General features: G+C 44.2%; 1 protein-coding gene and 1 long non-coding RNA gene across 2 annotated transcripts in view; one reads left to right on the top strand and one right to left on the bottom strand.

Moving 5' to 3' along the window:
* The window catches only part of FRAS1 (Fraser extracellular matrix complex subunit 1), a 174,405-nt gene that overhangs the window by 120,591 nt on the left and 27,800 nt on the right, over positions 1–26,014 (top strand). The window contains exons 29-45 of the mRNA XM_040585746.1: positions 4,321–4,474; positions 8,294–8,472; positions 11,318–11,434; positions 15,014–15,128; positions 15,617–15,754; positions 16,567–16,599; positions 17,347–17,478; positions 18,187–18,312; positions 19,126–19,373; positions 20,866–21,014; positions 21,453–21,615; positions 22,290–22,425; positions 23,380–23,576; positions 23,960–24,113; positions 24,686–24,949; positions 25,061–25,249; positions 25,657–25,776. Of these exons, the coding sequence (XP_040441680.1) occupies positions 4,321–4,474; positions 8,294–8,472; positions 11,318–11,434; positions 15,014–15,128; positions 15,617–15,754; positions 16,567–16,599; positions 17,347–17,478; positions 18,187–18,312; positions 19,126–19,373; positions 20,866–21,014; positions 21,453–21,615; positions 22,290–22,425; positions 23,380–23,576; positions 23,960–24,113; positions 24,686–24,949; positions 25,061–25,249; positions 25,657–25,776 (2,614 nt within the window). The remainder of the gene's footprint in view (positions 1–4,320; positions 4,475–8,293; positions 8,473–11,317; positions 11,435–15,013; positions 15,129–15,616; positions 15,755–16,566; positions 16,600–17,346; positions 17,479–18,186; positions 18,313–19,125; positions 19,374–20,865; positions 21,015–21,452; positions 21,616–22,289; positions 22,426–23,379; positions 23,577–23,959; positions 24,114–24,685; positions 24,950–25,060; positions 25,250–25,656; positions 25,777–26,014) is intronic.
* Positions 2,438–4,235, bottom strand: LOC121084385. Its single transcript, XR_005826704.1, has 2 exons — positions 3,737–4,235; positions 2,438–3,079 (listed from the first exon to the last, which is right to left on the bottom strand). It is a non-coding gene; the product is annotated as an uncharacterized LOC121084385 (long non-coding RNA).

Below are 26,014 nucleotides of genomic sequence, written 5' to 3'. Positions count from 1 at the left end.
TCTGCTAAAATCTTGCACCTGCTGCATCTTTCTGTATGATAACTTCCCCCAGGACAGGGCACAGATACCTAAATTCAGAAATTATTAAGAAGTATTTTAATTTTTATTTCTTGCTTTTATTGCAGTTCATAATTTGTCTGTTCCGTATTTGGACATGAAGTGGCACTTAGTATTACATTTTATGGAGATTACAGCAGTAAAATTAGAAACAGTGGTGCTTTTCCATTTATTTATGAAGTAAACCCCAGGCAAACAAGGCACAAAATAGATACACCATGTGTGGTGGAGCTTTGAAAAAATTAATGTTGCTGAAGTGCTTGCAAGCATTTCAGTTCTGGTATCGTGGTATTGTAATAGAAGGAAAAAAAGCTAACGATTTCCTTATCCCTTAGTTAATGTGAAAGAGTAATGAAAAATAGAGCTGCTGGAGAAGTCCACTGTTGGCTGTCTTTTTGTGTATGGATCTAAGAATTACACACTCTTTGAGGGCTTCCACTCCATGAAAAAGGAGTTAAGGGGGTAAAATTACCCCTCTTTTGTCCTCTTCTCTGCTGCATTAGATAACTTTCAGAGCAACTTGGGCATGGAAATTTTAAGTAAGGTTTACAAGCAGTACATGTGCCTGTGTGATTAGCATTAGGTTAACTCATCCCATTTGGACCCTGCAGGTTCTCCTAAAGCTGTGGTAGTAATTAATGATAATTGGTGACATGACTCACGTATAAGTCTGGGAATGAAAAAGGCGTGGCTTTCAAGGCTGGTGCTGAGTTACTTAGACTCTGGGATAAGAGCACCCCTGCCTCTGGTTTCTTTACCCAGATCACTTTGGTGGCCATAAGGCATGTAAAAATGCTTGGAGCCTCTTTAACAGTGGGGGTTTTTTGCTATTGATTAAGCAGGTTCTTGCAAATGCCCAGTGAGGGTTGAATTGCTGAGCGTAGTTCCTTCTATTAGCCAATCTTGCGTTCCCTTGTCTCTCATTATCTTCCCAAATCTCTTTGTGCAGCATTTGGTTGCAGAGAAGAATGCAGGTGGTGACAGAGGTGAGAGTGGAGCAGCTTTTAGTACGAGGGGAGAGCTGGCAGATACCCAGCTCCTGTCTCATCCTAATTATCATCTTTGTGGAGTAGCCTTGGGTGCTGAAGTGCGTGCTGCATTTGTTTCTGAAAAGGTGCCGCTGAGACACAGGCAAAGACCCTTGGTGGTTTTTTCCTTGGTTTACATCTGCAGATTGCTTGAAGAGTTCGGTAGGGCCCTGACCAGAGGTGTGGGAGTTCAGGGTGTGGATTTTTAACCGTGTTACTTTCCTGAGTACACAAAGCTTGATATAATGTGCCACCTGATGGGTTTATATGGTAAATCCTGGTATGAAAAGACATTTCTAGGATCCCTATTCCATGGGCTCAGTCAGCATAATTCTCAGACATTCATCCATAGGAGCACTGCAGGGAAGGGGTGAAAACATAAAAGAAGGACAACATAACCTTCCAAATATTACAAATTAGAGGGTTTTGTTTCTTCACAACAGGTGTGCCTTGTTCTCTGCAAGGTGCTGTTTTTTAGTCCCTTTGGTTGCTAACAGCCTGCTTTTCCCTATTTGTCCCCATCCACACGCTTCATTCTGACCTGCTGCAGTCAGAGCAACTGGCCTCTATTTTGAGAGCTCTTAATAATGATTTGCACTGCTGTATATTTTTATTGACATTCTCTAACAATTACGGCTTCTGTGAAGTTAATTTGAGACCTGCGGGTGCTTCATTTTTGGCACCAGTGGCACTCCAATGGGAAGTAAGGAGCCCATGCCCTAGAAAATACGATTGTCAGCTATGTACTGTAAGTCAGAGGAGGTCACAACTACCCACATGTGATCTGCCCGTTGCCAGTGGGACACAGAAGCCTTTCTTTTCTGAGAGGCTAGGGGGAATGCAGGAAAAAGAAAACATATGTTTATTTTCAGGGGGTGTTGGACCCCAAGAGAAGATCCAGCTAAGTAAGGGAGATCTCCAAAATATTTGCAAGCCACTGCATCTTGCCCTACCTGAGAGTAGGTAACTGAAGCACGGACCAGGGACCATGTTAGCTTCCCTGGGCTCTCTGGAAACACTTCTCCTGTGCTGTGAATTCATTCACACAGCTCAGGTATCAGTTAAAAAAAAAATAATTGAATGTGATTCTAGCTGTTTTGCTGAACACGGTGTCAGCACTCAGACCAGGCAATAGCTTGTTACTAAATACACCTTTAAAAATATTACCAAGCAAAAAGAGCTGTCCCATGGATGTGTTCTTATTAACAAGCAGGATCGCAGCATCAAAGCCATGTGGAAATGGTATGACAAAATGTCAGACTGATTGAATGTGGCCATTGAAGGAACATTCAGTCATTTAGTTACTGAAAAGCCAAAGGGTCCCATGTTTATAGCAAAACCACAACCTTGTGTTTAATTAACATTCACTTAGAAATATTTTATTTTCAAACACTGCCTTTTGCTTGTCATTCTTTGAAGTGTGGCTAGTCTCTATTTCTCCTTACACAATAAATACAGGGACCTTTCTGACCTTTTTCGTTTGTTTGCTCTTCCAGAGTTTTGTTTTCCTGGGCCTGTATGCATCATGATGTGATTGAATCGATAAGGTCAGAGGAAAGTGTTCATATATATTGGCAGGGTGCTCTTAGCTGGCACAGGATCTTGTTTTCTTCTTCACTGTTCTTTAAAAAAATAAGGCATCCAACTGGAAAACTCTTGATCTAACATAGCTGAAGATTGTGCAGCATTTTAAAAATTAACACTGTGCAAAATACATGTAGTACAAATTAAGCAGGTGAACGTTGAGCAGCAGGCACGTAAAAATGGAGATATGAGATCGTCCTTTCATGTGGTTCCTTTTCACAAACATCTGTTTAGCTCTCCCAGCTGTCCCTGCTGCAGATTCAGAAGAACATAGTAACGAGTCATTTATCAGTTTTGGGGTGACACATAATTATGTGGAGTAGTAAATGAGGAGGAAGATGGTCACTTATATGGAGCAGTCAGGATTTTGACTGATTATGCTGTTCCCCACAACCAGTTTCAAGGCGAATCTGCAGAAATAAGAAGTCACATTCACAGCAATTGGGCTTACAAGAAAGAACCATGTCACAGAAGAGGTCATGGGGATTTTGGTGGCTTGTCTGACAGAGCGTGAGCTAACAAAGTAATTTAGAACCAAAAAGGGCAAATATAATCCTTGAAGGCCAGAGGAGTGTTACTGAAGTATATGAAAATGGTAGCGAACCCATTACTGCATCCATTCCTGACATCCACATTTCAAGAAGCTTGAATTAATATTGGGTAGATATTTGGAAAAAAAGCCACAGAAATAATCTGAAGGTTAGAAAACCCACCAAGTGGTTTTCAGCAAAGCAAAAGACTTTGATGGATGCTCAGGCAGACTTCAGTTTTACAAAAGTAGTTAAGAATGACTTGACCGTGGGTGTAAGTCCACACACAGAGAGAAGGTATTTGATCTAGAAGTCTTCCTACAAGTGTGTTCTTAGCAAAAAAAACCACAAAACCAAACAACAAAAAACCCAAATAAACTAACTTAGCAAAAAAATGATGCAGATTTGTTGTAGTAGATACTGAGTGAAATTTATGTATCTAATTTTCTGAATGTTAAACTGCTTCTATTCAAGCAAAGGACAGAAAACTATCATAATTCATGTTTCTGCCAAAATTCACCATGAGCGTTTGCATACCTTTACGTTCAATTTCCCCTCATCTTATAGAAAAGCACGAGGCTGGTCATGAACCTCGGAGATACCACCTCTCCATGCTCACGGAGAGGTGATAAGAGTTATAGATGTGGGTAGAGATAGCAGAGGTGCCACAGAGAGATACTTCTGAATGGGTAAGAAGCTGTTATTCTCTAAGTACCCTTGAAAGGTGTGGTTTTTTAGCAATACGATGAAGACATGAGAGAGAAAATGTGGATCCAATCAAACTGGTGCGGTAGACTGGATACTTTTTTTGTCAGGTGTTGATAGTAGTGAATTTTCCACTGTGCTGTGGGGATAAATTCTGTCAAGACGTGTCACAAGTCAAGCGGACAGAGAATGAGGGTGGTGGTAGAAGACACAGTTGTGGAGGGAGTCTGAGGTTGTGAAGGTTTAAGGTCAGTGGCAGGAGATTAGAAGCAGTGGAGGACAATGTCAGTTCTAGAGAACTGAGTCTGAGGGCTGTAGGTGAAGGATGCACAACCATGCACTTGAAAATCTGTTTCCGTGTGTGCAGCATTGCCAACATTCAGTTCAGCCTTTTCCTGCTGTCCCCCTGCCTGCAGAACAACGGCAGCCCTCAGCTGGTGACTAATTCCCTGGTGTGGGTGCCCCAGGGAGGCATGCTGCAGATCTCCAAGACAATTCTGCACGCCAGGCTACCCGGTGCCCGCGACTCCGAGATAACTTACACCATCATCAAGGACCAGCCAAGACATGGTAAGTATCTTTGGAGTTTTGTTGTCCAAAAGCCACTGTAGCGTGTTGCTTTTCACACCACATGCCCCAAGGTGTCCATTCACTAAGTAAGTGTAGGATTCTGGTTCCTTTGGGGGAAAAGGATGTTCTTCACAGACCTGTGGGATTTTAATTCTTCCATGGTATTTTGCCCACAACAAATAGCATTTGAGGGAGTATTTCCATATAATACTCAGCAATAAGTGCTGCTAACCTCTTCTTTTTCCAATCCAGATGGGCAGGCAGGCTAACGAAGCACCGTTGTCCTGCCTGGTAGTCTGAACTTCTGTAGCTGTGTTCCTCTAGTAGTAGTGAAGTTCTGGTGGATTTACAGCCTTATGAGAGCAGAATCTTACCTCGCTGCCAAAAGATAAAATTCTAGATGAATGTCTGGTTTAAGAGGAGCATAGAGTAGTATCTGCCTCTAGAAACTGCTGAGCAAAACTTTACCTTGAAGAACTGGAGACCTCCCTAAATTCCATGACTTTGGATTTCATTTCTACTGGTGGAAGGAGTTATTAACTCAAGCAGAAATTGGTGATATTGGCATCCCTGTGTAATTCTTGTCTCCGCATTTCTTTTGAGAAGCTCTGATCCCATCTCTTAGAGTAACGGCTTTCACAAAGCAACCCCACGGGTAGGGCTGCAGCTTGTAGATAACTTCTGGACCGCCAAGGAGAGGAGCATGGAAAGTACCAGTATTTGTGGCTGAGCTACAAACTGAGCGAAGCTGGATGGAAAAACTAAGATGTCCTATGTGGAGGGAAAGGAAATATGAACAGAAAAGAAAAATGTTTTCCCATTCAGCATCACCATTTTCTAAACTAGAACCATGTCTTTAAATAGTATATTTTGCACTTCTATAAAATGGTGTCATTGCTTTTAATTTGCTGAGCCAGATAAAATTACAGAATCCCTTTAGCAACATCAGTGCTGGTTTTTTGCTTTTTGCTGTAAGGACAGGCTGGTTTCCGTAGCAGCTGCCAGTACCTGATGGAAACATAGATAACGTTATTTTTGCAATTTAGAAGAGAAGTAATTAATTTGTATTCCCCCTTCAGTTTTCTGCAAATGAAGGACTGTCTTCTCATTTTTAATAAGCATTTACATGAAAACAAGAATTTTTCCCTGAGGGGCTTGTCTCCTGCTGCCTAACCCTAACCAAAATTTATAATCCTGCATTTGTAGCACCGTAATTATCTCTACTGTAATTAATTGCAATAACACAAATGGTTTTGTAGCTGCAGGTGAGGAATAAGCAGTAGAAATCAATGATCTTCAAAATTTAAGCTAAAATACTATTGTACAGAAAGGGAGGAAAAAAAATAAGAGAAAGAAATGTAGAAAATGGGTCCTGAATCAAGGAGGGTTTATCTGCCGATTTTAATTTGACTAATGGAGAAGATATTCATACCCATAGAAAATATATAGTTTGATTTTTAGATAGGAAAAAAAACCAATTTAGAATTAGCTACTACGTTTCTGTAGCACAAGCGTGTGGACAAAGGTGGCTTCTTGCCCTTTATTTCAAGATTCTGAAGCCAAACGAAGGATATAATTAGGGAAGGAAGATCTCTGCCCAGATCCCCTCCTCCTGCAGAGCTGGATTTGATTCTTTGATTTGGGAACCGGAGAGCGGTTGGTCTTCCTAAAGATCTCTGTGTGCTGGGCATCCTGTTTTGTCCCTAGAAACAGAACCAGAGTCTTCCCTGGCTCTCCTCCCAGCACACAGGATGCTACGTGGAAAAAATAAATACTTCTGTAGGAGTGGGTATTGTACTTTAAGCTGCTCCACATGACATACATTCTTAGAGGATGACATTTCTAAAGCCAGTGGAAAGGGATGCAAGTGTCCACTCTTTTTAAAATGAATGAGACCACAGTGCCTGAATCCTCTGGACAGCTCTGGAAATTACAGCTCTATAGTCCCCATATATTTCAATAAATTGCCCGAGTGTGCATAAGTTGTACGTTCATGTGTATAATCGATCAACAGGTGCTGTTCTACTTTAAAAAAAATGTTTCACATGAAATGGTAATTGTAAACGAGTAAGTAAACACATATATAAATAAGTAAATATGTAAAAATAAGTAAGTAAAATAAGTAATCACAGTGTTGTGCTTTCTGATCGCATTAAATATTAATTTATGAGACACATAGGTGCCCATCTTGCTTAAAGCAGCTGTATGTTCTCATTGTTTCTTCTCTTACTTTGGGTGGGATAAACAACTTGCAGGCCCTAACTCCTTTGGGTATGTGATTAGCATCTTTAGAAATCACTTGAAAGATTAAGGTGGTGAACTCCCACGAGCAAAAGCGTAAGACTGGGAATGTAATTAGGGCACTGATAAGGGAATATTAGCATAGAGTTTGATGATAAAATGGAAGTGTGATGTTTCAGCCTGGTGAATGATTTTATTTTTTTTTTTATTGCTCTAACTGTATGAGGGTGGTTTTGGGAAATGAAATGGGAGAGCTTATGATGGATATTTTGCATAACAGAATGATTAATGCTGTAAGGGGAGCTGAAGTAATTTATAATATATGTGGCTTCTGAATTAGTAGCCATGAGGGATGCATTCAAAGACTAGTAAAAAAGCACAATAAACAACTAGCAGGTTATTTAAAGAGCAGCTGAATTATATATAGTCGAGAATAATAAGGATAGGGGAAACATACCATTTTTTCACAGACTATATGTTAACTCCAAACCAGTAAATTACATTGTAAAATAGAAAAATATGCCATTTATTTGGATACTGTAGCTCATTGTCAGGTTTTAATTTCATTTATGTGTGTGGTTAGGAAAAATGTTCACATCAATGAAAGTGATGACCAAGGTTTTGATACCCTTCTCTTGGTGGGCAGCACTTGGCTCTTTCTTTGAGTAATTTTATTAAGGTCTGTTGAGCATTAGTAGTGATATCAAAATTGAAGCCTTGCAGGCATGTGTGAGGAAGGCTGATAACCAGTGGGACATGCCCTCATCCTGCTGTTCTCTGTCATAGCCGCAGTGAAGCCACTGAGTCCAGCTGACAATCTGTTTCTATTACAAAAATCAGAAAGAAGCTGGATGTTAGAGATATAAAAGCTACGTACTCTTTGGAGTAAGAGCTACAAACCAGGGCGTACAGCCTTCCTATACAGCCTGTGATATCGGTTCCTTTACTGTATCTGTTCAAGAGCTCTTATTCAGTTGAAGATTTCTGTTCAGAGAAGGCGGTTGAGTATACTTTTTTGGCATAATAAGTTCCCAAAAGAGTTGACCTTGAAAAAATTAGTATGCTGTATTCTGATACTTCAGTTTTACCCTTGAGGGGAAGATGGGTAGTCTGCTGCAATGCTTTTTAACCCTGCTTGTGTCTCACTTCTGTCCCTTCACAGGAGCTTTGGAAAGTGGGGCATGTTCTGTGCATCTGTTTTTCTGCTCATTTTATCAAACAGGCACATTTCAAGGTTGAAATGGGCTGGTCAGTGGGCAGAATGACATTTTGGGAGTTTGAAGTTGCAGATGCTGTTCTTTGCTTGACCGTGTATTTCTTCAGTGCACTTGCATGAGTTACTTGATCTGCCCTTTGCCAAAACAGGAGATAAAATTTCTCTCTGTCAGTGGGATGTTGCAGGATCCCTTAGTGGTTGGGGGGGGCAGTACTGCTTATTTGTGTTAGTCACATGAGATGGAAAAAAAAAAAGACTGCGTGGCCCTGTGTCTTGGATGCTCATGAGCTGGTGAAAAGGCATCTGTTCCTCCTTGTTTTCTCACAAGTTGTGCCGTGGCTGTTCATCTTTGCTTTTTCCAGGTGAAGTGGTGCTTCTGGTCCCGATGCCAGCAGATAGCCCAGCAGACTCATGGCAGCTTTTGCCTGATGGAAGAGCAGCCTCACCTACAACCTCTTTTACCCAGCAGGACATCAACGAAGGCATTGTGTGGTACAGGCACTCTGGATCTGAAGTAGAGAGTGACTCCTTCCAATTCCAGGTACTCCTCATGGTATTCACAGGGGGGCCACACAGCAGTTCTGCTGGCATTTTTCTCTCGGATTACTCAGTCTGCCATTCTTGTGACCCAGAGGTTTAATAGATACACAAATACACGCATGCACCCACAAATACGTGTGTAAATTTATATGTGCATTTACATACAGACTTATGTGTGTATACATGTGTGTTGCTTGACTGTAGATGAATGTGCCTGTGCTTGTGTATCGGGGTGGATGCAACCCATCATTGTATCCGTGGGAGACTTATTCATGCACAAGGGAGCTTGTGGATCCCCAGGTTTTAATCTGTGGCAGTGGAGCCAGCCAGCTACCCACAATGTTGAGCTGCATGCGATGGCATTAACCTTCTGGATGTCAAATCAGAGGTCGTATTACAGATCTGGAGATAATTGTCTTTCGAGTAGCATCTAACATTTAAGCTATTAAACTAATAGCTGGCCTGATTTTCTGGAGAACAATCCCATCTCAGGAAGGAGAGGGTTTTGTAGAAAAGCAGTGATGTTGCCCTTGTGCCTGCTAGCTTATTTAAGCAGGAGAGCTCTCAGAGATCAAGAGTCCCCAGGGTGAATGGGCGAACAGGGCTGCACTTAACAACTTCCACAGGATGAAACTAGCAGGCTTATAACATACCAGCAGCATGACACAGTGTGTCCCGAGACTCAATTCTTGCTGTGACAGTGATCATGTCTCCACTGGCCTTTTCCTGTGGGCTAAGATTGTCCCTTAGGGGCACCCCACTGATATGCTTGGGCTTGCTTTTGGGGAAGAAATAGGAACAGGGAATGTTTTTTGCCTGGTGGTCCTTTGAAGAGGTAACAGAGGGTAACTCCCACCCATCTTGTAACCTGCTGCTTCCCTTCCACCACGCTTTGAGATGAGGCTGGTCCCAGGGAACAAGGGAAGAGCAGGGCGGTGGGTCCACATAGCCGTGTGTTTGGGTGTCCTGGAGATCCTCCAGCTGGGTGCCAAATCTGCATGAGGAGACCCTTAAAGAGGTCCTCCTAAGGCATCCCTGAGATCCAGACCTCTGGGAAAGGACTCCCCAGTGCAAGGTGTGCTACTGCAGCTCATATCCTGGCTATTTTGATGCCCCATTTGCAGTTCAGAGAGGTTTGACTCCATGATACTGCATGGCAAATCCATCACCCCCTCATAAAACCTGTGATATTGACTCCAGGTGCAAAGTGTTCTGAGTGCCTTTTTTTAAATTGTTTTGTTTTGTGAGCCCCCAAACCAAGCAACCCTCCTACTTTCTGCAGTCCCTAAGCTAATAATTTAATTTTTGCTATAGATTACGTCTTCATGCAAACAGACAAAAAGGTACAAATACTCCCCAGCAGATGTAATACTAAAATAAATCCTACATCCCCACAGGTTTAACATTCATAAAATTCCTCAGACAGGTCCTTGCTGTCTGCTTGCAAGGTTTAACAGCCTCCCATAATGCTAAGCCTACGTGAACGCTTACATGCAGTATTTGTTACATCTGGTTTACAAGTCAGAAGCTATTACTGTAGCACCGGAGAGGCAATTAAGGTAATTTCTAAAGTAATTAACATAAGTGATAATGAGGAATTTGTGAGTGTCAATGTTGAACAAGCTAATCTTTAGCTTAATTGCTACATTCCTCTTATAGAGTATGCATTTTGCATGAGTTAAATGTTTGGTTTTAGTATCTTGGAGCGGTAGCAATAATTGTATGGAGAGCCCGACTGAGAGAGGAAGCTGCACTTGCCTGGGTCACATCAGGAGACTGTAACACATCTGTCTGGGTCCTGAACCTTGGATTGGAGCATCTCAGAAAGGGCCAACGTGTTGTTTTCCTTAGTATTTTAGCAATTTCCATTCAGGTGACAGCAACGCAGAACAGGTCCAGCAAATGGCTAGAGTTATTTCACTCATTTCAGCAGAGCCTGCATTTTTATGCGTTTTCTTGAAATTAAGCTTGTGCTGATGGCTGTTCTTGCACACAAAGTGCTCTATTGAACCCAAGTGCGGACTTCCATCCCTACTGAAAGATAAAGCCATAACCGAGTCTAACAGAGAAGTGGGCTGTGTTTGTCTTATCTCAGAATTGCTGGGAACATTTGCAGGCTGATCTCTAGGGGATGGGTTTTGTCCTGTGAATTTTTACAAACTTAATACAATTTGCTTTATATGTCATTACTGCAGGTTTGCTATTATGAGTTAGATACCAGTGACTTAATTCTGCTTTTATAGTGGCTTATGGAAAATTTTTATGGGTCTCTGTGACACAGAAGTGCAGCCTGTCTTGACAGATGTTGGGATCACAAGGATCACTGCCAAGGCAGCGCCATTATTGAAAGACCAGTTATTGCCACCTTGTCAGCCCAACTGGTGATCATTTTGAGGGTAGGAGGAAGGTTTAAAAAACCCGGGGTTTTTTTCTGTTCCTGTAACGTAAGCTGTGCGGACAGTCGGAGTAAAATTCCATAGCAAAACTATGACAGTGGTGAGGGGAAGCAGAAACGAATAGCAGGTAGGGAACTGACAAACGGACATCTTCCTAATAAACTATTTTGTGAAAGTGAACCATTTATAAACTATATCATAAATATATATAAATAAATAACTAGAAAGTGAACTATTTCTAGATTGTACAGGCAATAATGGAGAAACTGGTTCTTATTTAGGCCATAGTTCCCATCAGCTGCCTTTCATATGTGCTTTGGGTTGGTATCTGCTGGAAAGGTGTGTCTTTGCCTTCCCGGACCAGGAGGAGTGGAGAAAGGCATGAAACTGATCCAGAAATGCGAGAGCGTCCTTTGTCAAGTATCCACTCATGGGACCTTTCCTCCCCAGGTGTCCGGCTCTGCCAGTCCACAAACCAGCTTGAAAAGCCACGTGTTCAACGTTGCAATTCTCCCACAGACGCCCAGAGGACCTCAGCTTTCCCTTGGCTCCTCGCTGCACATGGCTGTAAGTGTGAACTGATGCTGCTGGTTCTGTATTCCCACTCCCCTTGCAGCAGGGCACAGCGACCAGAGCCTCCCCCAGAGCACTAACCGCTCCATGCTGATTCCTGTACTTGCTATTGTCCGCGCTCTTGTGCTCGATTCAAAGATGGAACTAAAGCTACGGAACAGGATATGTGCAGCAGATAGCTAGCTGGAGTAGAAATGGGGAAAAAAGGTTAGAAGAGTAAGTGATGGGGAGGGGGGGAAATACCCATAAAAAGTTGAAAAACTCAGTATTAAAACCAATGCATGTATAGACTGGAAAGGAGAGGGAGAGAGAAGAAGAAATACATTTAACATCTTTTTATGGAATTCTTACCCTTTGCCAAGAAGCCATTAGGAAAGGCAAGAGCAAAAAACTGGATTAGAGAGGAAAAACTACAGATTCGAGAGCCTGTAATGAATAGAACTTGCCAGTCATTTCCACTGCAAATTTTATCAGAACTGTAGCCCACCCACATTAGAAAGTTTTCATCCATCATTCTGACATCAGGAACACAGACTATAATGTGCATGGAAAACATTCGGATAAGCCCTAAGCCCATTATATCTGCATCTGTGGAACCAAATTACCTTTTCGTGCAGTATCAACTCTGGGACCGACCATTTTGATAAGAGTGGTGTCTCTAATGTAGTTCTTTTCATGACTGTGTTAATTGAAAAAATAACCTCGACGTTTAAAGTTGGTTTTGTGAGCTCTCAGACTTTGGTGCGTACCTCCTCCGTGTGTCCCCATCACTACGTGGGGCAAGTCCAGCTTTCCTCTCTGCTTCTTCTCCTGTCTCCTGTTCTTTGATTCTGTAGGGAGAGATCCCGAGTGCATGAGCTAAAGGGCAGCATCAGGGCTCTGCACCCCGGTCACCTGTTGGGATGCACAGAGAGCCAGGACCCCAGAGGAAAGGTGTTTGATTTAGACATCCCCTTGGTTTCATAGCTTTGTTGTGGTCTGTGGGGCTTTCAGAGGGGAAGCAGGATCATAATCCGCTGAGCAGCAGTCCTGAGCTGAGTGAAACAGGGCAGGCGGTGATGAGAAACCAGAGATGAGGACTTGCAAGAAACCTGAACAGCACTGAGGCAGCAGCTACCTGCAGGGAGAGGGAGAGCTGGGTCTTGGAACGTGGCATACAGTCATCTTTGGCATTATTCATTCCTGATGATTTATTTAGAGTGTGTGAGGCGCCAGCGGTATGCTCAGCATTATCAACCAGAAATCCTGCGCCCTTGGGTACTCCCTGACAGACAAAAGCACACTGAAAGGCTCATGCAGTGCAGGAGAACAGATGTGGCAAACCTCCCAGAGGCAGTGGGTCCCCAGGAGGACCCTCCTAAGGGGAGGCAAAGGATGTCTAAGCCAGCACAGCCTGCCAGGCGTGGGACCAGGAAAGGCCAAAGAAAGTGGTGGGAGAGGGATTAGTGAAAAGTCTATGACGCAACGGCCTTGTCAGGGTCTAAAATAGTGGTGACCTTTCACGGGCAATAATAAAACATGCTCAGACTGCTACTTGGAGCAATAGTCAGTGATGTATCTTTCTGCTCTTGACTTTTTGTTGTTGTCATTATTGACAAAATTGATGGGAGAGATGTCTGGCTGAGCCATGCAGCACTGGATTTTATAGCTAATTACACACCACAAAATTCAATAGTGCCATAAAATACGTTTTACTCAGGGGTGCCTTGCAACCTGCAAGTCCTACCTTTGGGAGAGACAAATAGGCCTTGGAGGTAACTATGAGGCAACCATAACCTTAAATCTTTTCATCATAAAATTGCACTCCCTTGCATCAACGTGATTGAGTTCTGTTCATTTGTCTTCAAACTCCTTCAGAATTAGACTGGCTTCTCGGCTGAAGAGCAAGCACAAAATGTTAAGTCTTCCCGTACCTCTGGTCTTGTCTTCTGAGTGTCCTGCTAAGAAAGGTCAGAGAAAGTCTGGTGATTCTTTGGCAGTTAAACTGAACGTAACATCAATACTGATTCTTCTTCACTCAGGTTACCCATTTCCCCCATATTGATAAAAGGAGCCTGAGCTTTGCTCTAGCAGGATGCAGACTGAGACTGGGTTTGTGTAGGAGAGAATTTTGTAAAGCATGTAGAAGTCTTGTCCCTTCCCTTCCCAAAGTGGCTATATGATAGATACACCACTGTTTATTTTAAGCCTAAGAGTTGATTATGTAGTTAATTTTTGTACAGAGCTATGTACAGCAGTGCTGATGACACAAATAAACTTTTGTCACTTTTGGTTCCAGTTAGAAACGTGACACTGTCACATCTAAGAAGGGCTGGCAAGCTTTTACTTACTGCTTCACAACATTCATTCATAGGCTGTGGTTTCTCCTGTGATGTGTTTGGGTGAAAAACACTGGAGAGGAATGAACTGGGATTTTGGTGGCATGGGGTGACACAAGCTGTTGTCAGGAATCCTCACCTTGCCAGTCTCCAGGCCAATGTCCAGTCTGTCACCCAGGGCCAGCAGAATAGGACACAGATTTGGTTGTGAATTAATTACCTGTATCCTTAATTTAGCTTGTTCTCTCCATATTTTGTTTGTGATTATGAAATGAACTGGGTGCTCTTCATATACCCAGCTGAATTATTTAATACAGTGACTTCCCATAGCTGTTAATTCCACAGGATTAAGGTTCATGAACACATGCTAGTTAACTACTTTTGTGTGCTTAAGTCTGTTTGGGCAGCACTATAATTCCTGTAACGCACTGCCCGTTTGGCTAATGATAATCTTGTGATGGAAAGATCAGAACATTTTTAGACAGATTTAAAAGAAAATGAAAATCTTTGGTTCGTCTGTATTCCAGTGGAAATGGCTGAGTCACTTGCAAGATTTCCTTTAAAAGCAAATCCAGTCCAGCCACGTCAGACTCTACCAGAAAACTATGTAGGCAATGAATTATATGTTCATTCAGGGAGGTTTTGATCAAATCAGATTTTCCTTTATCTCCTCTTAGTTGCTGTAGGTCAAAAAAGAAACTCCTCCACCTGTGAGTGTGGAGGTTGTACATCTGCAGAGGACAGAGTGCACTAAAAAAATGCCACTTTCCTGGACAGCCTGGAAGTGGGGATAAGCTCATAGTTTTGTGAAGGAGGAGGTGTTTGTCTCATGTTCGTATGTTTATAAGCCCCTTCTGATTCTCCAGAAAGGACTTAACAGAGGTCAGACTGTATAGAGCTCTCTTCTGTTGAGCGTGATGGTACCCAGTTTCTGCATTCCACGTTCGATTTGGTTTACAAATGAGCTGGAAGTGAGTTTAGGTGGCCCGTAAGACTCTGGCAGATTTTACTCATTATCAAGCTTTCCTGTCCTCTGTAATCTCCTCCCAAATAGTCCCTGTTCTGTACAAGTTTGAGAGACTTGCTGAAGGTTCAGCCCATCCATCCCTTGTCAGTTTTAGACCTAAGAACTAGGCCTTTAAATTCAAAATTCTTATATTTAACTACAGCAAAGTAAATTCTCTTTCACTGCATTTTGGAGTGAATCTTCCCATGTCTCTGGCCTTGATGCTCATGGTCTGATGTGTTTATTGAGGTGCTGGAGGACCGTGTGACAGTGATTGAGCCCCATCACCTCTCCTTTGTAGACCCGGAGATTCCCAGCGAGAAAATCCTGTTCAACGTGACCGTCCCTCTCCCTCCTGGCCAAGGCAAGTGTACCTATTCAGAACGTGGCAGCTCACTGAATTAATTGCTGTGCTTTCGGAGCGCAGCTAATTTTTCCCTCAGGGTATCATTCTGTGGAGGCATCTGTTAATCTGTTTGGCCTCCATTAGCTTTCAGGCACCTTGTTTCTTAACTCTATTTCTTTGGCTTGTTTAGGAGGCAGCTGCAGAGCTCGGACAGTTTTCTTACTGTTGTCTGGAACATATTGACTATTGTACCCCGTGGCTTTCTGCTTTCCACCTCCCCAGTGAGAGTTTTTCAAAGAAACGGCTGAGGGAGGAATCGCTGTTTAATTTCCGTCTGTCCCAGGAGCCCATCCTCCGTGCAGTTACAGCCGTGTGACTCTTTCAGGAACCACTGAAGATGTAAAAAGCAGTGCCTGGGGAGAGAAAAAGAAGCTGTGGCCTTTCATATCTTGTTTTAAAAATAAAATGTCTTCCTCCTGTTAATACTGAGCTCTCTGCCTTCATAGGTATCGTGGAACATAGAGACAGGCCTCTCTCCCCAGTCAGGTATTTCACCCAAGCAGATATAAACCATGGCAAGATTGCTTATCGTCCGCCGATGGCAGCTCCTCACTTGAGAGAGATCATTGCGTTCTCCTTTGCGGGTAAGGAACTGGATGCACTTTATAGTGCCTTGTCCGACTGGTAGATGTAGCTGGACAGCTGGTCTTCCTCCGATCCTGGAATGGCTTCATGGCTGTGTCCGTACTCCTGAGGGCATGAGGCTTGAGGGATACAAAGTAGGGCTCTGACTTGAAGGAGTGTACCAAGAGTTGACCCGTTTTTTGTGACCTCAGTAAGATATTGCCCCGTGGGTTATAGCAGCATTGAGTGGATTATGGGGATACAGCAGTGATCACTGCGGCGTTGAGCATTGCCAACGCTGTTGCTGGATGGGCTGGACAAACTGCTGATCTGCTGCATGGTTAGGGGCTGTTGCTCCTCAGTTGCTTGAGATCTTTGTTGCACGGAGGGTTTAGTCCTTGAGATTGAGCCTAGAATTGATGAATATGAACTGAAGCAGTTTAGCCAGGATATTAGAAGATTTCTACTATCAGCCGAGTAACAATCTGGAGCAGGAGGTAGAGGTGCAAAAATAGGAAAAACTTCAAGCATGTTTGATCAGTTGATGCACAGGATCGTGTGATGAAGTGACAGTACATGATAGGTGCACTTCTGTGCATCACCATGCCCTCCACTGACATCCAGAGGAGTTTGATAGTTCGAAGGAAGGGGTGGCATGTTATCTCACCTTACCTGAAGCAACAGCAAGGAAAGAGTGCTTTCCTTGGTGAGGAGAGACTCCAGGCTGGTTAAATGTCAGCACTTGCTTTCTCCAAAAGTTGTTCAAGTCCACATCAGTATGTGCTTTCCTGTCCTGACCACAATTACTCTGTGCTTGTTTTTGTCCCGTCAGGTCTCCCAGAGTCAGTGAACTTCCAGTTCACAGGTATGTGAACCATTTGCTCTTTCCTGGCAAAAGCAGTTTCTATCCTTGTGCCCTTCATGTTGCCTGTTACTCCTTGGCCTTTCTTCTGCTGCAAGCACACCTGTGGGTGCTCAGTGGGAATTTCTGGAAATGCATGTGCCTGGGGGATATTCATTCATCTGTGTCCCAACAGAGTTTTATAGAAGCTAAGCTGCAGCTTGGTAGAGGCATCTTTTTCCAGTAGTTGCATGGAGTCTGTCCTAAAAGCCTCATTCATTGCTGTTTTCCCCCAGTGTGAACAAGGACATCAGAGTTTAACACTGGTTTGGGGAGTAGGGGTTATAATACAATATGGAAACTTTTCAATAATTAAATTACTACTGATAAGCTGCTTGCTTGTTTAACACATCTTTCCCTTTCCATGTGCTTTCTAGCACAGGTATGCAAAGTGATCCACCAGCGAGGAGAAGTCCATGTTCTGACTTATGAGCACACCTGATGGACACATGGAAGATTCTAGATACACATGCACACACACAGACTTTTGCATGTTACATTTGTCTTGCTGGGAGTTGAGTTAGGAGCACAGAAAAATACTGTTGGCAGGGGTGATTTGTGTGTGTATGTCTATAGACAGAGGTGTAGATTGACAAGCTGGGAGAGACATCAGCGATGTGGAGTGGTGATTTTGTACAGACAGGTTAATTTCCCAGGTGAGTCCCTGAAAACACATCCCTGTGCTCAGGTGTGGATTTTGTCTGTCTCTAGTGTCTGATGGAGAACACACAACCCCAGAGATGATGTTCGTCATTCATTTGCTCTCTGCGGAGCAGCAGCCTCCAGTCTTCCAGATCACAGCTCCGTTCCTGGAGGTCAGCCAGGGGGGCAAAGCCACCATTGGTGAGTAGGGTGCAAGGGATGGGGTGCAGAGCTCAGCCTGAGGCACAGTGTTTATTGGCAGGAGGCCACATGGATGGAGCAGAGGAGAGTTTTGGACTCGCTCGCTCTGTCCGTTTAGCTAAGGAGCTGTGCTTGTGCAGGTGTAGCGGCAACCACTGAGAAAGCTGCGCAGCGGTGGGTCAGAAGAGTGCCTGGGGATATGGCAGCACTCCTCCAGCGTGTGGCAGCTTGGCTGAGGCAGGGGAGAGCGGGATCAGGGACCTGCTGCTCCTTTACTTTTTCCCCTCTTAAGCTGCTCTGCAATGGCTGAACTACTGGTTAGTGGTGTGATCAGGTACACTGGGTTGTTTAACCCACTTTCTGCTTGTGCCAGGAGGTTCTCTGGGGTTTTCGTTGATAAGCCCCTGCTATATGAGCATGTGCACATCTCTCATAAGCTGAGGGTTTGCATAGCTGTCATTTGTGAGCCGCATTAGCAATAACTTCTCTGATGCAACCTCTGATCTGAGCATCATCAGGGGACTAATTATTTCCACAAAATCAGCAAGCTCTTGGGCTAGGGCAGCTCCGGAATTATTTTACTTTTCGTGTACTGACTGAATTACAGTTTTTTTGACTCCGTTCACGAAAGCACATAACAAAACCTATGGGATATTCCCACTGTAGTGCCTGAGGATGCTGAAACCATGCTGTCTTTCCCCGGCACAGGGATCCAGTTAGCCGTGAGTGACACGGATACAGCTCCCGAGGGTCTTTTCTTTGAGCTGGTGAAACCTCCCCATCATGGCATTGTGCTCAAGTACAGCACAGGCATGCAGGAGCGCATGAGAGCAGGTGAGTTGCGCAGGAGCCCTCCTCAGTACATATTCCTGTCCACATAGCTGGCTTGGTTGACCAGGAGGAGAGAAGTGCCTCTGCAAATGTAGCCGCATCCACCAAGTGTGTGAATTTGCTGTCTGGAAGCGTGTGATTGCAGGAGAAAGTGCATGAAAGACATTTTTCCCATTGTTCATTTGTTCACTTCCTGGCTGAGTCAGCACATTTCCTGTACCAGCTGCATGTGAGCTAGTTGGCAGTCACTCTTGTGATAACTGTAACCAGCTGCTAATCAAAAGGGATGTTATGTTTTATGTGCTAAAGTAAAAATTATCTGAAGTAATTTACTGAAGTAACGTCATGCAATTTCTACTGAACTCTGTGTAAACCTGTTGTGATCCAGCAGTCAAAAGCTCCTGGGGAGTTTTACTGTTGATTTTGGTGGCAGCAGTTTCCAGCGTGTGATCAGATGAACAAATATTATCTGTAGGAGAGTAGTGCAAGCAGAAGTTGTGGACAGGGAAGCCTTATCTGGCTGTGACAGGCATAAGCTTGCAAAGCAGCTGGTGAAAAAGGAGGATCTGTGCAGTCCCTGAAAATCGTGAAGAGTCACTGTGTCTGAAACCGTGAAGGTTACCGCTTTTCCTCTGCCCTGCATATATACTATATCCTTAATAAATGTCTTCTTAACTCACATCCCTGTAAGGGTGGTATTAAATGCCAGTTTAGTACATGATTAAGTCTTTTCTTAAATTGGGGCCTTAGGTCACTGGAATTGGATCGGTGCTCTGAGCGCAGTATTTCTGAAGTGTGCATTTTCTTTTTGGGAAGGTGACACCTTCACCTATGAGGACGTCACTCGAAATGCTCTGCAGTACGTGCATGATGGTTCAGTAGCAGCAGAGGATAGCATGGAAATCTCTGTCACCGACGGTGTCACCACGGTGACCACAGTGCTGAGGGTGGAAGTGTCCCTGCCGGATAACAACGGTCCACAGCTGGCCCCAGGCTGCTTGCTGGCAATCACCGTGGCTAGTAAAAGCTCCGTGACCCTCTCTCGGTTGCACCTCGCTTACATCGTAAGCTTTCCTCTTTTTCTAAACCCAGTGAATGCAGCCAGCCTCCCTTTCCTTATCCCCCCCCCAGACCCTTCACCACACACACCTCTCTGCCATCAGTGTGGATCCGTGGTCGGGAGCTTGGGGTTTGACTGTGTCCTGTAAGCTGCTGCCAAAAAAAGGGATAATCGACTCTTTCATCCATCGGGGTTTTAAGGCTATCCTGTGTTTGACTGTAACAGAGGTGAACTGCCATGCTAAACATGAGAACTGAGCTAATCCCAGATTTTTGTATCAAACAGACTTGCTAATAAAGCATATGGATTTGCTAAGAGATAATCCCTTGAAAATTTCACCTCACCCCCTGTCCAAAATTGCCTGGTTGGTTTGGTTTTTTTTCCGGACGTATTTGAAGGGGGGAGGTTTAAGCAACCCAAGACATCACACTCTTTGGTAGCTTGGAGGTGGTCCCTGGGGTTGCATGTGGTACAGGAGTTACCCTGCTAGTGAAGTCCAGAAGGAGGGTGTTTTACTCCTTGTAGATGGTTTAGCAGCAAATGCACCAGCAATGGATTTCAGGCATGCAGGTACGCTCCCCTTAGGGAGGAGAGATTGCAGTGCACGTGTGAGGCTGGAGAGACCTGAGGTGGTGGCTGTCAGGGAGATGATCAGGGAACTGCAGCGGGTGAGGTAGGATAAGAAGGCAGATGAATGTTTTTTCAAAGGGATCAGTCTGGATGCAAGTCTGGGGCCTGGCCTGTCCTCCTTGTAAGGAGGAAGGCTGACAAGGGAGCTGTGCAGGTTTAATCCGAGGAAGAGAACAGTTAGGGAAAAGAGGATTTCGTTCCTGACCCATATGCTGAGGTTATGATGATTTCTGCTTTAAGTCTTACCTTTCAAGCAACCAACAGAAACTTTTAGAAAAAACTGACATCTGAGTTGTGATGTCGTAGAGATGGTTGTATGTAATGTATGTAAAAAAAGCCAAAATCGGCTTTTAGTTTCATGTGAATCCGGCTTTTGCAGCATTGCTGTACATTAGCCTGTATTACTGTGAACTGAACTTAGCTTTGTGTCTCTGTCTGAAGCACTAGTGGGCAGCCGTTCCTCCCTGTGCCCGCTATCTGCTAAATTTTGGCTCACTTTATCTGGAGTCAGGAAAAGCATATAACATAAGTGCTCCTGTCCACTACAAGTATAAAGTAATTTGAAACCAAAAATACTAAGTTTACATCTGGAAGATTGTGTTGATGCAATACAAGGACACAAAGAAAACCTCTCTTGAGTGGAGAGAAAATGAAAATAAATTTTGTGGTAGATTCTGAAAATGTCAACCCCAATTGACTCTGTTCTCATCAGTAGAGTTTCATTTAATATTCATCAGCTGTGGGTCTGACCTGGCTAGCTTGATACATTTCCCTATAAAACATTTTATTCCTCCTTCCATTTTTAGTGGAGGGAAATAAAAGCTAATCTTGTCTTGTTCTGATTTGGTTTGTTGCTTCATGTTTAGGACAACAATTCTCCTGACTCGGAGATACAAATTCAGTTAATCTCTCTGCCTGCATATGGCACCCTCTTACGGACTTCAGGCCCTCATGATGAAGAGCTTTCCAGGGTTTATAATTTCACTATGGAAGACATCAACAGCCAGAGGATCAGGTATCAAAGAGCTATTCTTCTTCAAGCCATGCCAGTTAAAAGCTAGACGGGCTTTCCACAGGGATCTCTGGGCTATGTTATATTAATACGATGTATCAAAAGATATTTTTTCCTTTCTTGGTCCTGTGAGATTATGAATGAGGGCATTTGCTCTGTGCAGAATTAGGTGTTTATGCATGTCTGAAATGCCAGTAGTTGGCGTAGCTTCAAATTATGGGAATTTTTTCTGTGTCCACGGTGTCATTGTGATGCTTTAGGTAGGCAACACCTAAAACAGTGGTTTAAAAGAACTCAGGGAATGAACATGAAGGAGAGCTGGGAGCTGAAATACCACCTCTCTTTCAAGAGGTGTGTGTTCACTTCTGAATGCAGGTTGAGATGTATTTGCCTGACCATCAGTGAGACTCCCTGACCCAGATTGTGTTCTGGCTTCCACAGCTACTCCACCACGTTTGAGACCAGCAATCAGCCAGTTACGGACATCTTCCATTTTGTTGTTTCTGATGCTGATAACAACCGGCTTGATAGACAGATGTTCACCATCACTATCACACCTGCCCAGACGATGCCGTCACTCATTGCTTTTGCTGACCATATCACTGTAAGTGGCTACCCAGGATACTAGGAACAGCAGGAGGAATGTCTTAGATGTGAGGAACTGAACAGTTTTCCTGGACTGAGAGGAAGTCACTGAAGAAACATGTAGTTGCACATGCAATCTTATGAGTGCAAAGGGTTAACAAATTACTTGGAGGCCAGGGGAGGCTGACAGTACAGCTCTGAACCTCATCTGCTTACATGTGTTCTAGTCAGGAGCTGGGTTCTCCCTAGGGTGTCCTGTTGGCATCAGTGGAACAAGACTGACTTGCCCCTGTTTAATATTTCGTCCCTTATTTCACCAGCTTGTATGTAAAAGATGAGCAGAAGTCTGAAAACATCTGGTGCTGTGGACTGATAACACAGCACTTCAGACTCCTTATCAAAACGTTTTGAAGTCATCTCCCTCCTTTCCAGCTTTGCATTCCCCCTCCCTTGCCTTCAAAAGGCTCTCCTCGACAAGAAATGCAGTTCTCGCCTTCCAAGAGGTCAACATGACTCTGCCAGTTCGCTTCTTGCCCTGATTTCATGCTTAACAGATCTAGGGGAGGATGGGACAGGACTCTGGAGACTGGGCAAGCCTCTTCCATCAAGGCAGGCTTGTTCAGGAACAGTTGCTGTGTTGCTGTGCGTTGTGTGCATTGGGTGGTAGTTTTGTCATATGCTTTTGCTTTCCAGGTGGATGAGGGGGGCAGGGTCCCACTGCTGGCTCATCACCACCTAACTGCTGATTATGATACTGCTGCCAGGGAAGACCTGAGGGTCACGGTTATCACTCTACCTATGTATGGCTACATTGAAAACACTAAGACAGGTAAACTGCTTGGCTATCTTCTCTTCCTCCTGGCTAGTGAAAGGGAACGTGGGAATTGCCATGCTGAAGCACATTCTAATCTGTCTCAGTGCAGTGTTGGTTGGCATCTGTTGATCATAAAGAGCTTGTAAGGTCAGCGTTATGAGATAAACTGTCTCTGGGGAGCATTTCCTCCTTATTCTGGTTTGTTGAAGACTGGTCTACGTTGTGAGACTGGGGCATTAAGAGCCTTTTCAAGCCCATGTGTTGTATTTTCATCATGCTTTATTTTGGCTGCCCTTGTTACACAGAACAAACTTTGCTAAATTCCTCTAAGTGTCCCAATAAGCTTTAAGGCTGTGAGAGCTGTGGCAAAGCATGGCTGGTAAGGTTCTCTTATCTCACTGTATTATCAAGAAAAGGTAGGACTTACACCATATTGTCCAAAGATGCTCATCCAGGAGACTTGTCTGCTTAATACTGTGTGGTCGTAACAGGAGTGGCATGTATCATTTTACTTAAATCATAACTTCATAAAATATCGCTGTAGGTTGGCCAGTGTAGTGACTTGTTGCAACAGTGATTGCCTTTCTTCTGGAGAGCAGTGGTTGCTAACCATTACACATCATCCCTCCTAATTGTGTCCTAAACAGTTTTGCAAGGTGAAGCTTGATGTAGAGATTGTGTTGAGGCCAGATGGCACATGAGCCATTATCTCATCTCTGAAGAAAGCCAAAGTAATTCTGGGACGTGGGATTGCTTGTACTACACATAAAACTGCAGCTTCCTCAATGCCTACTCTAATGCAGCAGATGTTGCTTTCTACAAAAGTCACAAGATGTGTGAAAGTCACGTTGTAGGAATGAACATCCTTCTGCACCCTTCACAATGTGCCGTTCTTCTAATCTGGCTCCTTTTGGTTTTAGTTTATCAGTGAATTGAACATCCTTTCACTAGTGATTTTCTGGTTTGCAGGTGAGAGTTTTGGCCCACAGAGTGAGTCTGCTATGACCACAGACGCATCCTTTTCCCTTCAAGATGTTCTAGAGAACAGCATTTACTACTTCCAGAGCGTCCATGAAAGCATCGAACCAACAAGTGACGTTTTCAGCTTTTACACGAGTGATGGCTTCAGCCAGTCTGAGGTGCAGAGCATTAACATCACAATTCAGGTGAGCCCTCTCCTTTGACACACATACATGACTTTTAAAGTACAAGCTTTGCTCACTCCTTTGTAATGTGTGGGAAGGGGATTAAAGGGAGTTTCCTTCCACCCATCTGTTGCCTTCCCCTAGTACAGGCACATAATTCGCCTGTGATGCCAGAGAACAGCTGTGCATTGCCACCTCTTCCCCAGGCCTTATTTCTCTGGTGTCTTCTCCCTCTTAGAAGCAGCCGTGATGCTAGATAGATTTGGAGAAAGTGGTGTAGCCCATTAATGGATATCAGCACCAGTACTGTCCTTTGGGAGCTTGTGTTTCATTCAGGTGGGCAGCGGTCTTTTCCCCTTGGCCATTTCCCTTTTTTTGACTATGTACCTTTGGGACCTGTGCAGCGGCAGAACGACGAGCCCCCGAAGATGGTCCTGGAGCCTGTCAGAGTGCACGAGGGCTCAGGTGTGGTCGTTACCAACGCCTCCCTCAACCTGCAGGACTTGGACACCCAGAACAGTGAGCTCGTCATCGTGGTCAGCAGAAGCCCAGAACATGGTAAGTCTTGACAAGCTTGGGGGTGGCAGAGACGGGATATGTCTTCGTGTGTCACTGTCTGTGTCTTTATATCAATGCACATAACAGCCAGCGATGTGAGGGAGGAGCCTGGTGTACTTGTACAAAGCACATTTAGTCTCTGTTCGGACCAGCAGCCACAGAAGGGCTGTGCTTCAGAGCAGACCTTCTTTGAGAGTTGTCCCTCACTGTTTGTGGGAGAGGAGAAGGGGGCCTGCATGCATTCCCCTGGGAAGTTCCCTTTTGTGTTACCCCATTTCCAATTGTGGGTTCAGTTCCAAAGAGCGGTGTAACTAGCATCTGTCTGCAGTGATAAAGCAAGGCAGGGGGCCAGGTGAAGGCTAAGTGTCATATTAGTGAGGGCTGTGCACCCTTTTGCAGATCCCATGTACGTAGCCAAATTCTTACCAGTTTTAGCAATAAGCGGATAACTTCTTTCAGTTGTGCTGGTAAGGCAAGGTCCACCTCTGTGCATCCCACTGAGAGCTGGCACAGCAAGAGTCCCCAGCAGGCTGTCTTCTCCACATCATTTTCATCCATCTGTTGTTTGCCAGGTCATCTCCGCAGGAGGCAGACTGCTGCAGAGTCCCCGGAGCAGGGACGTGTGCTGTCCGTGGGCTCATCCTTCACCTACCAGGACATTTTGGATGAGCTGATCGTTTATACTCAGAGCGGTGCAGCAGCACAAACAGATGAGTTTGGCTTCTCCATCACGGATGGTCTCTACACGCAGACAGGGAGGCTAGAGTTCTCCGTGGAGCTGCCAAAGAAGCCACCACCCACATTAGCTGTCAACAGGGACCTGCAGCTCCCAGCTGGTACGGGAAGAGGGAGGAGAATGGTATCACTTGGTATTGCTCTGTGGTCCAGGCTAAAGCTGTCACTTAGCCAGGTTGGTTGAAACTGTGGATTTTCTCCCTTTGATCCAGGCTCTACAGCACAGCTCACAGATCAGCACTTGAAAGCAGCAGCTGTTTATCCAGATGACACAATGATTAGATTTGTCATGAAGAGGGATCCCAGTGTGGGCCGTCTGCAGTTGACCAAAATCGATAATCCAGTTCAGATCTCTGTCAAAGGACCTGTCAAAAGTTTCACCCAGGCTGATATAAATAAAGGTGAGAGTGGTTGGTTTTAGGTAGTCACAGCAAGTAATATGTGGCCGGTTTAGGTAGTCCTGCGAGGAGCTGGGAGTTGGACTCAATGATCCTTGTGGGTCCCTGCCAGCTTGAGATGTTCTGTGATTCTGTAATCTTTATGAGAGGGAGGGATGACTTGAAGCAGGGAAGGGAGAAGGAAAGAAGTAAGATAAGGTTGTTATGTTAGAGCAGAAACACGTATTGTTAAGCAAGTGTTAAAAAGTTGCTCTCAGCAGGAGAAAAAGAATAAAGAGAAAACGTAATTAAACCCAAATTCAGGAGCTCTGTCAAGCCCCAGACTTATGGTGCCAGCCTGGTTCCAAACTAAGAATTAAATGATGAAGCCTGTAATAAAACCACTTCTTTTCTCCTGTCCCTCTCTCCAGGGCAAGTGGTGTACAGTCACAGGAAAGGGGATCCTGGTGGAAATTTCGCCTTCGCCTTTGATGTGATGAGCGCAGACGGCAACAAACTGAAGGACCAGGTTTTTTATATTAATGTATTAGGTAAAAGACAGTGCTGAAGTTATGTTTTCTTTGCTGCAGAGCTCGGGCCTTTGTAGTTTCCCATCCCATATGCAACTGCAAGTTAAGACGTAATTCTTCAGATGCAGTTTTTATTCGCTGTTAATCCAAAGGCTTTTGAAGTTTGGGGCATGGGGAGAGTTCATGGATGTGAGAATTAGTTCTTTGGCTTCTGACAAACTCACTGAAAAAGGTAGAAAAATTCCCCTTAATATCTTCA

This window comes from Falco naumanni, chromosome 1, assembly GCF_017639655.2.
Source record: "Falco naumanni isolate bFalNau1 chromosome 1, bFalNau1.pat, whole genome shotgun sequence".
Taxonomy (NCBI): Eukaryota; Metazoa; Chordata; class Aves; order Falconiformes; family Falconidae; genus Falco; species Falco naumanni.
The sequence above is the reverse complement of the archived record's forward strand: the minus strand, read 5'-3'. Positions and strand labels throughout refer to the sequence as shown.